The sequence below is a fragment of the Gossypium hirsutum genome, chromosome A06, assembly GCF_007990345.1.
Source record: "Gossypium hirsutum isolate 1008001.06 chromosome A06, Gossypium_hirsutum_v2.1, whole genome shotgun sequence".
Lineage (NCBI taxonomy): Eukaryota > Viridiplantae > Streptophyta > Magnoliopsida > Malvales > Malvaceae > Gossypium > Gossypium hirsutum.
Genome location: NC_053429.1, coordinates 81,839,761 through 81,850,537, shown reverse-complemented (window position 1 = coordinate 81,850,537; position 10,777 = coordinate 81,839,761). Strand labels below are relative to the sequence as shown.

The window sequence follows — 10,777 nt, the reverse complement described above, 5'->3', positions numbered from 1 at the left end:
GTCTACCGTCTGTGACCCCTCCAATCTTTCTTGGGAATTGAACCTGCTGTGATTTACCTGAGTTTCTTCCTGTGTATTTTCTAACTTTTACTAGAAGAGCAATCCTTTTAAGTTCCATCTTTCTCATTCGAGCGTACGAATTTGAAAGTATTGTATTAACATTGGGAGCGACATCCACTTTCAATTATACCGATCAGGGCGAAATCGCTTTTAAGGTAGTAGTTCTTCCACGGCACAATAATTTCTTTATTTATTTACACTTAATTTTATTTCTTGTTAGTGCTAACAGTTTTGTTTGCAGTAGTATATTTCCAACAGTAGATCCATTTCCCAATGTTGTCCCTTCACTACAGGCAGATGCCTATGGTAGAGTAATTAGATTATAATTTTCTTACTATTTCATTCTTTTTGAACCCAAAAAACATCTTAAGAGACGAGTGACCAAAACAAATCAATCTCAATAAAGCTAGTGAGCCGTCAGTAGTATGTCATAATTTTGTGATAATTTTTTTCAAAATACTAATAATTAGGTGAAGTCAAATTTTAATTTTGAAAAAACACTATGGGGACCGGTACAACTAGCTCTTGCATTTGTTTTCTTGTTCCAATTTGACTGTATTTAACAACATCAGTCACCAATTGATTAAAAAGGGACATTATTTTTTTCTAATTTTTCCTTCACTTTGTCGAGGATCATCCAAAATGTAAATAATTTAGAACCATAATAATATTAGTAAAGAATAAGTGGGTGAGAATAGCGGGGTTTGGTAGAGGGCCTGACTTTTCCATCATGCTCCTGTTCACTTTCTCTTTAATTAGAATAAAAATGTAATGGAAAAGGAATAATATACATATATTATAATAAAGTAAGAGTAGATGCAGATGTGTAGCAATGAAGAAAATATTAACAATTGTACTCTCAATTCTTAATAACCAGCACGGCAGTTCCCCACTAGTCAATATCCAAAGAAGGGACACTGAACCGGGATGATCTTTAGGCATTTTTAGTTAAAAAGGCAAAGGCTTGTTTAGCCTTGAGGCAAAGCCTTAAATTTCACTAGTCAACACCAACCATTTTTGACGAACCCTCACCCTTTTTAAACACCAACCCTGGAATTCCCCCTAACAAACCCAAAAAATATGAAGGTCCAAGTCTTAGAAACTGCTCTCATCCGCCCCTCCACCGCACCACCTTTCACCCACGATCACACCCTCCCCCTCTCTCACCTAGATAATGACCACTCCCTCAACGTCACCTTCCGTTACCTGCGAGCTTACGTCAACAGCGACACCACCGGTCGTGACCCTTTCCAGGTCATCTCCTCCGCCATCTCCGCCGCTCTCCACCACTATTATCCTCTGGCTGGATCTCTCGGCCGTTCCAGCAACGGTAGGTATGAGCTTTTCTGTCGGTTGGACCAAAGCCTACCGCTCGTAAGTGCCAGCGTGGACTGCACATTGGAGTCTGTAAATCACCTTGATGACCCTGATATGAATTCGGTTGAACAGCTGGTTCCCGACCCAAGCCCGGAAGAAACGTTGGTCAACCCCTGTACTTTACAGCTAACGGTGTTCAAATGTGGTGGGTTTACTCTTGGGGCGGCTATACACAATGCTTTATGCGATGGGCTTGGTGCGACCCAGTTTTTCTGTATAGCAGCTGATTTCGCACGTGGGGTGGACGAAGTAAAATATCAGCCGGTTTGGGATCGATCCACTCTATTGGGTCCAAGAAACCCCCCGAAAGTTGAAGCCCCAGTTCTTGAGTTCCTAAGCTTGGAGAAAGGTTTTAATCCTTACAAACAGGATATCGGACATGTTGAAAGGGAGTGCTTTTATGTGGAAGATGAATGCTTGGACCAGCTCAAGGCTTTGCTTTTTGAACAAAGTGGTCTGGGTTTAACCACTTTTGAAATCTTAGGTGCATATATTTGGCGAGCCAAGTAAGTTAAAAAAAGTTTGGTGTAATTAAATTCACATAATGTGTAAGCAATGGAAGTGTTTTTGACCTGGTCTTCATTGTTGATATAAACAGGGTGAAAGCCTCAAAGATTCCAGGCGAGGAGACGGTGAAGTTTTCATATTTGATGAACATCCGCAAAGTGGTAAAGCCAGCATTGCCTGCAGGCTACTGGGGCAACGGCTGCGTTGCAATGTACGCCAAGGTCAGTGCCAAGGACCTAATCGAGCAACCTTTGTGGAAAACGGCAGAACTGATCAAGAAGAGCAAAAGCAATGGCAGTGACGAGTACGTGCGTTCTTTCATTGACTTACAAGAACTGCACTATGAAGACGGCATCACGGCTGGGAAAGGGGTGAGTGGGTTCACTGATTGGCGACATTTGGGCCATTCGGCTGTAGATTTTGGTTGGGGAGGTCCCACTACAGTGTTGCCACTTTCAACCAATTTCCTTGGGAGTATGGAGCCATGCTTTTTCCTGCCTTATGCTTCATCAAATACAGGGAAGAATAGAGGATTTAAAGTGTTGGTGAGCTTGCGTGAGAGTGCCATAGCTGATTTTAGAGAAGAGATGGAGAAATTTAGTAGGAAAGAATTTAGTAAACTTTGAGCTGTTTCTAGATATCTGAATCCTGCTAGCAGAGCTGTCTTGTTGCTAATTTGGCTAATAATAATAATAATAAAAATAAAAATAATAATAATAATTTGTTCTTGTTCTAATTGTTTGAAGGAAGAGTAAAACAAGGGGAAGATTGACATGAATGAACAGTCTCGTTTATAATTTATGATGGACTATTTACTTTTCGAGATGCCGTTGATGCACAAGTTACGTTGACTAAATTTTTTCTATGATGCGTAGTTTGATTATTTGTCCACAAGTCCAGGAAACTTGAACTTGGGACTCTGTTCCAGGAAAGCAGGGGGTCGCTGGTAGACCACTGAAGCAGCTCTTATCAAAATACCAGCAGTTAAACCCCATATTAAATACCTCTTATTCTCGATTTCATAGTCGAAGAAGTGAAGAAGATACTTCTCTCCCATCCATTCTCTCTCTTCCGCGCTTCGATTTTCATCCTGAGCCCAGCAATTCATTCATACAACGGATTAAAAAAGAGAGTAAAACAAGTATGTGAGCAGGAGCTGGAAGAGACAAACCTTAATGAACATTTCCAGTGGAGCATCGAATACTGCATCCACTTCAGCAGGATTCGGAGTAGGCTTGAATGCCTTTCTGTCGTTAAGTACACCGATAACAGGAACTACTCTTAGGAGATGCTGCATGGAAAACCAATAAGTTTTAAACAAGCTGAAAGCCAATACAGTATACGGCACGAATTTCAGCTATACTATGTACCTTGCTATGCACTGTAAGCCAAAAGATTGAGAAAGGTACATTACATTATATTTTATAACCAAAATATCTAAACGCAACTCATCATTCTAACATTTCCATCACAAGGTCCATGACCTGTTGATAGTTGTCAGATCAAACTTCAAGATTATATCGATATTGATTTTCAAACAAAAAGTACCCTGTTCTAGTATTCTCCATATAGAACTTGTTCATTAATCCATCTTAACATATAATATATATAAATATATATAAACCATGTCCATATACTTTTTAATGACATTTTAAATAACAATTGGGACAATTAAACAAGCTCAAACATGTTCAACATTTTATATTGAAACACTCATGTGTAAAAAAAGGAGGATCTTTGGATCAATAGCACACAGTACTCACCATATTATTCATCTACATAGCAAGTAACTAGCATTATACATAGACGTAACAGTCCACATCAACAAACATACATGTACAATTGTCTATTTTAAGGTAAAACAAAGTATATATGCTTAAAGATTATTATTCCAATCCAAGGACCACAAAAGACGTTTCTCAGTCAACTGGTTCATGTAGAAGAATTCAGATTATTTCATATCATTCACAGAAAGAACCAGCAACAGTCAATCTCACATTTCGATAGCACCTTATAGGATTATACAACATAGGTTGGAAGAGCAATTTCAATTACTTGATAATGAGAAGAGCTATTAAATAACCATAATAGAAATCATGCTTGGATCAGGTAGGTAGCTCATATAAACTAAGTCACACCTTTCTTTATTCCAGTGTACCAGCTTTCACTCTCTTCTAAGGGTTTTCTTTTTGTTTTGTTTCTGTAAAGTTTATAGCATTAGTACCAGCTATCCCCATCTTGTGTAACCCCTTGCCAAACACAGCCATGAGTTTCACATTTTTACAGATAGAGAAGGTGTCCGAAGGGAAACTAAGAATTTTAGAGTAGGCATAGACAAACAGATTATCCATTCATGATGCCAAGTGATAAATTTGCTGTACACCTAACAGTCTATCTCACATTACATAGACTCTTCTTTGCTTTTGTGCTAAGTTTTAGATATCAAGTTTAAAACATAGACGCCCACAATACCCTCCAACAAGAAATTAATTCTAAACTTCCAACAATATTACTATAGATATATAGAACAGAAAATGTCACAATCATCCAAATGAGAACTGAACTGATTCAAATCAGACTAATGCCATTTACCATGTATATGAATGGTTAATGAAGATACTAAAAAAGCCTAATGTTATGTTGGGAACATGATTTTGAAAATTTCTATTTGGATTTCATTTGCTAAATAAATCGTAAAAATGAAATGCATACATTATGAATAAATTAGTTGGGTTCAATCTAATATATATTCAGAAAATATAAAAAGCATAAATATATTGAATTCCTAAATTCCTTAGGAAATTCGAATTCACTATTAAATGCACATCCAACAAATCCATGGATTTGAGAATCAAGAAAGCAACATTTCTATATGTTATCACTCAATTTACAGTATTTCTGAAATCCAAGTTCCAAAATGCTACCTAAAAGAAAATTTTTAATACCTTAGACAAAAATGGTTCAAGAACAGTTATAACATTGACAAGTGAAGGGTCCAACCCAATCTCTTCTTTAGCCTCTCTAGTTGCTGTATCACCATCATCTTTGTCCCCCTCATCTGCTTTCCCACCAGGCAATGAAACTTCCCCTGCAGCAAACCACCGAAGATACTAAGTCAAACAATTAAGTCTACATCTGGTAGCCACACGGGAAAAATAAGAAACCGAAACCACAATCTTATACAGGTCAAATTTAAAGTGACTGTTAGACTTAACTGAACCTAAAGCAACTAATGCAAGTGAACTGAAACACCCACACTTTCTTAGGAACCCCAAAAATGATATTGTCCGACATATATTCATTCCTCTTTCTTGTCTTCCCTAAAGCCATCGAATATAACTCAATCAAGGACACAACTTCTTGATTTCATTAGTTGGTTGCTAACACTCAAAAAGGAAAAGGTACTGCAATGAGCCTTCCATTCATAGAAGATAGAAAATTAGAACTCAAATGATAGAGGATAGGCATCTTTAAAAGGATAATTTCTGCTCTTTGGCTTGAATTTTCTTACTAACCAAACAAGGGGTATTTAAAAATCATCATTCCCTTCCCAAGAAAAAGTAAAATTTTCATGCTTCAAAATCTCCCATCAAATGATCAAAAGCTGATCCCAAAGCCTTTATCCCAGGTGAGTAGACAATTCAAGGAAACAAAAAACAAACATTTCACTTTTGTTAAGTATTTTGAGACCGTTAGTTTTATGTTCTCTTGTATTGTTGCTGGATTGCCCTTGTATCGCATGATCATATATGACCAAAAAAAAAAAACATTTCATCTAACCATTAACTTTCCAAACATTAATCAAGAAAAAGAGAAGGAAACTGACCCGAATGAGTAGATAATCTTGAAGACCTTTTGGTCAAAATGACACGCAAATCCCCAGCATCCCCTTCAAAGAGACAGATCAAAACAGAAGCTCTTTTGGGTCTAAACTTTTCTGGGTTTTGAGCCACTCGGGTAACGGATTCTTGAAAACCCACTTGGGAAACAAATTTCCCGGCGGCTTCCTCAATGATTCGTTCCTCGTTGTCATCCCAGGAACAAGGTGGAGGCTTATAATGACGCAGCTGCTGGGCTAACACTAAGAATCTCTTTGATTGAACTCCACAGTAGAAAGATGATGAAGCCATTACGTTGACAAATGGTGGAGAAAATAAAGGTAATCTCTTTAGAATTGAGAAGCTCATGAATCCAGGTTTTGCATGGTACAACCAAATTCGTATAACGAGAAGAAAAGGAAATAATGATTCTCTGCTTTTTTTTTCCCCCTCTTCTGAGAAGGTTAGGCAGAAATAAAATTGGGTGAATTAACCCAAAATACTTATTTTAAAAAAATTTGTCCGATTTAAAATATTTTTAGTGGAAATTTCAGAAAAATACTTCTAATTAAAAGTATTTTTAATTTTGGCTAGATGATTAAATATTAGTGCTTTTATTTTATGTATTGGATTCGATTATTTTTCAAGTCATGTTGCTTCAAACTTTTTAAAATTTTAATTAATCTTTTAACATATAAGTTCTTTGGTTAGATGATTAGGTAATTGTAATTATATCATTGAGTCATGAGTTTAATTATTTTACTATTCATATTTGTATTTTTTTATTTTATATTGCTTCAAGCTTTTAAATGTTTAATTAATGTTTTTAATATATTAGTTCTTTTGTTAGATAGTTGTAATCACATCTTTGAGTCTTGAGTTTAAAGGCGAATCTTAAGGAGCTGGCAGGAGGCCTCACCCCCTAAAATAGAAAATTATTATTTAGGCCTTTAACTTTTTAAAATTTTAAATTAGTAAATATAAAATTGTACTTTGCCTCCCTAAAATTATAAAAATTTGATTTAATCCTTTAAAATTATAAAGATATAAACTATAAAAAATAAAAATTTCATTCGGCCCCCCTAAAAAATTGTTCTGACTTTGCCCCTGCTTGAGTTCGATTCTTCTACTACTCACATTTGTATTTTTTTTATTTCATATTGCTTCAAGCTTTTTTTTTATTAATACTTTTAACATATTATCTCATTTTGTTAGATGGTTAGATAATTAAGATTACATCATTGAGTCTAAAGTCCCATTATTTTTATAAGCATATTAATATATTTTTGTTTTCATATTGTTTCAAGCTTTTTTTATTTTTACTTAATGTTATGATGGTATTTTTTAATTGTTTTTATTTTTAATTAATGTATTTTTAATTATTTTTATAAGCATAAATTAAATAATTATTGTAAAACCCTAAAATTTTCTATAGTAAGATATTATCCTTAATACAGTAAAATAAGGAAATAAAGTGACAAGAAGAGGAAAATTGGGCTATGTCACTGGGAAGTATATTATGACATATTGATTCAAGAAAGGGCTAAATTGTAAAAGTGAGAAAAGTTTTGTGGCCCAAGAGTAAATACTCAAAATTTGAGGGATTAAAGTGTAAATATGAAAAAGTTGAAGGACTAATAGTGCAAATATTTTAAGGGTGGAATGATCTAGAAACCAAGGAAAGTTGATGAATAAGGACCAAATTGAATAGGTGAAGAATTATGAGGGACTAAATTGTAATTTTACCAAATTAAGTGATGACTCAAGAATGAAATTTTAAAAGATCACAAAGGGAAAAATGGTCAATTAGAAGAGAGAAATCTAGAAAGTAATACTGATGTTGGTGATATTTTATAATTATTTAATTAGATAATTATTATTTATTTAATATTTTAATAAGATATTTATTATTTTATTATTTTATTTAGTATATATATATGTGTGTGTATGGAAAGAAAAACGGGAACAACACCATCCATTTTCATGCATCCCACGTTAGAAAGAAAAGAGAAGAGTAAACTTTCCTTTCTTTACAACTTAGTCCTTCCATCAAAAATTCACCCTTTTCACCTAAAAATTAAAAGAATTTTCATAGCTACCAAGAGAGAAAAATGCTAAAGAGACTAAGGGGATTTGAAATATCAAGTTGGATTCAAGAAATAGAAGCTGGAGGTAGGGGTGAGCAAAACTCGATTCAACTCGAAAAAATAAAAAAAAAATTCGAATTTCGAGTTAAAAGAATCGAGTTATTCGACTCAACTCGAATTTTTTTCGAATTTCGAGTTCGAATCGAGTTGAGTTTTCGAATTCAAATAACTCGAATAATTTGAATATCAAACTATAATATTTTACATTTTTACCCTAAACTCCCAAACCTTTTTACTTTTCCCTCAAAACTTTTACTCCTTCCCACTTTCCCCTCAAAACTTTTACTCCCCTTCCATCCCAACCCCCAATCTATTCAAAATCCATTTCTCACAAAAATTTTACTCTCTCATTTACTTTTTCTCAAAATTTTACTCCCCAAAACCCTCAAAACTTTTTATTTTCCCCCAAAATTTTTACTCCCTCCCACTTTCCCTCTACAATTTTTACTTCCTTCCTATCCACCTCTCATCTACTCCAAACCCATTCCCCCCCTAATTTTTTTTTATATTTTCCCTTCAAAATTTTACTCCCCCTATTTACTTTCCCTTAAACTTTTATTCTCCAAAACTTTTTATTTTCCCCCATAAACTTTTACTTCTCACCCTTTACTCTCAAATAAAAAATCAAAATTATCCAAAAAAAATCACAAAATATAAATAGTAATAATTTTATTTATGTCTACTATTTATATTATTAAATTAAATTTCACATTTTATATTATTTATATTATTGAATTGTTTAGTCATATTGAATATTTATATTAAAATTGAATTATCAATTATGCCATTAAATATTCATGTTAAAATTTTATATTGGTATCTATTTCACATTTTATCTTTAAAATAAATTTTATTAAAAAATCACATTTTTACATTTAATAAATTTTTTAATTCCAAAATACATAGTGACAATAATTTGAAGATAATTGAAACAACTAAGCAAGCAAAAAAGCTAACCCGTATATAAAAGATTAATAAATAAATTATGAGGTGATGAAAGTTAATAAAAATTTTGATTAAGGTAGACAAATTTTATTACAATGGGTGACAGTGGTTACAAGGACCCAAAATTATTTTTTAAAATTTAACTCAAAAAAATATATGCGATTCGATTCGATTCGATTCGAATTCCATCTCACTCGACTCGATTTGAGAAAATTTTAAATCAAATTACGATGATAAAATATGATTCGTGAACTCGATTAACTCGAAATTTTTCATTCGATTCGATTCGATTCGATCGAACACTCACCCCTAGCTGGAGGAGAGAGAAAAATCAAATTAAAGATTAAAATCAATGGGACAAGGTAAGAATTTTAAGATTTCAATATATTTTAAGTAGAGTTTCTCATGTAAGGTAATATCAAAAGCATGAAAATGATGTTAAGGTAGAGTTTTCTTATATAAGGATCCATGTTCTTGATAAATTAGTGAAGGGAAATGAGAGAAAATAATCGAAAATATGGTAAAGAATGGAAATAAGAGTGTTATAAACTTGGTAATCAATATGTTGCACTAAAGTAGTTTTGGACAGAAGCAATAGGCTAACTTTGAAAAATCACTAAAAATGGTAGAAATTGAATTAGAAGCTGAGTGAGATATGGAATTAAAGCTTATTGAGTCTATTTTCATATAAAAGAAATAGAGGAAGTAGAGGAATTCTTTATTCTAAGATATTTATATTTTTGTGAGACTGGTTCAGAATGATTTCGAGATCCCTTGTTCTGACTTGGAAAAATCATTAAAAATTATAAAAAAATAATTTTGGGACATAATTTATATGGTTAGATTCCTCATTTGAATTCTGTTTAAAGAGATAATTAAACTTTAGTGAAGAGTGGTCAGAACTGTCAAATAGCAAAATTGGGGAGATTTAATGAATAAATTGTACTAATTGGCTAAACAAAAAATTCTGAAAATTTTATGGTAAGAAGACATGTGAGTCTAGTTTCAGGTAAAATTAACGATCTTAATTTGGAGTTCTGTAGCTCAAGATATAAATAATTTAGTGACTATGACTCAAATGGACAGCTTTGAATATACATATAAGTAAATAGTGAAATTATAGATAATGTTACTTATAAGCATATTATATAAAATAAGGATGTGGAATGGAGAAGAGGAGGAGGAAAATATGTATGAATATTCAGCTAGCATAGCTAATTTGTATGTTTTAGGCTCAGGGACTAATAAAAGTAAAATTTTATGGGCAATTTTGTAAAGATGTTAGAAATGACCAATTTGCATGAAGTGGATTATTTTATTATTTAAAATTGAAAAATTCAATAAAACTATTAATTTAGTTCAAGATCGGGGAAAAACATGTTTTAAGGATTAAATTGAAAAGTGTTGAAATTACGAAAAATTCTGATATTTTATAAAATACATAGGTTGTTATCAATTTGTATAAGAATAACGGTTGGAAATAAGGATTAAATTGCAAGAATTTTATTTTTAAATGCATGAAATATCGATATAATGAATTACTTAATTTATGTTTATGAAGTAATGGTAAGAGAATGATATTTATCATGATATATCAATATGTGATTATCTTTGATACGTTGATACAAGAAAATTAAGTATATTGAGACGAATAATAAATTTAAGTAAAACATGTCGAGAAAAATAAGTATGTTTAAGGGACAATATGATTGATTTTAATTGGTTCCAAATATGAATGTTAAATGAAATAAAATATCTAATAAATAAATTGGTAACTCTGGTAATGCTCCGTAACTCTATTCCGGTGACAGATTCGGGTTAGGAGCGTTACATTTAGTGGTATTTACAATAATTATTTAATTTATGCTTATAAAAATAATTAAAAAATAAATAAATTAAAAATATAAATAATTAAAAAATACC

At 32.6% G+C, this 10,777-nt stretch overlaps 2 protein-coding genes across 2 annotated transcripts; one reads left to right on the top strand and one right to left on the bottom strand.

Annotated features, from left to right (window-relative positions):
- The first annotated feature begins 838 nt into the window (after positions 1 to 838).
- LOC107936677 (3'-N-debenzoyl-2'-deoxytaxol N-benzoyltransferase) lies at positions 839 to 2,743 on the top strand. The gene is made up of 2 exons (XM_016869425.2): positions 839 to 1,943; positions 2,036 to 2,743. Exons 1-2 carry the CDS (start codon positions 1,141 to 1,143, stop codon positions 2,568 to 2,570), a joined length of 1,338 nt encoding a protein of 445 aa, XP_016724914.1. The 5' UTR covers positions 839 to 1,140; the 3' UTR covers positions 2,571 to 2,743.
- LOC107936678 (nudix hydrolase 15, mitochondrial) lies at positions 2,656 to 6,263 on the bottom strand. The gene is made up of 4 exons (XM_016869426.2): positions 5,771 to 6,263; positions 4,890 to 5,032; positions 3,116 to 3,235; positions 2,656 to 3,034 (listed from the first exon to the last, which is right to left on the bottom strand). The coding sequence occupies exons 1-4, from the start codon at positions 6,129 to 6,131 to the stop codon at positions 2,825 to 2,827; spliced, it is 834 nt and encodes a 277-aa protein (XP_016724915.2). The 5' UTR covers positions 6,132 to 6,263; the 3' UTR covers positions 2,656 to 2,824.
- Positions 6,264 to 10,777: the final 4,514 nt, after the last annotated feature.

What these genes read in the sequence shown, in the direction of transcription:
- LOC107936677 (XM_016869425.2), top strand. Translation starts at nt 1,141, where the DNA reads ATGAAGGTCCAAGTCTTAGAAACTGCTCTCATCCGCCCCTCCACCGCA. An exon ending in GCATATATTTGGCGAGCCAA is followed by an intron (nt 1,944 to 2,035) that starts GTAAGTTAAAAA and finishes TGATATAAACAG; the next exon opens with GGTGAAAGCCTCAAAGATTC.
- LOC107936678 (XM_016869426.2), bottom strand. Translation starts at nt 6,131, where the DNA reads ATGAGCTTCTCAATTCTAAAGAGATTACCTTTATTTTCTCCACCATTT. An exon ending in TTGAACCATTTTTGTCTAAG is followed by an intron (nt 3,236 to 4,889) that starts GTATTAAAAATT and finishes TTTTCCATGCAG; the next exon opens with CATCTCCTAAGAGTAGTTCC. An exon ending in CACTGGAAATGTTCATTAAG is followed by an intron (nt 3,035 to 3,115) that starts GTTTGTCTCTTC and finishes TGCTGGGCTCAG; the next exon opens with GATGAAAATCGAAGCGCGGA.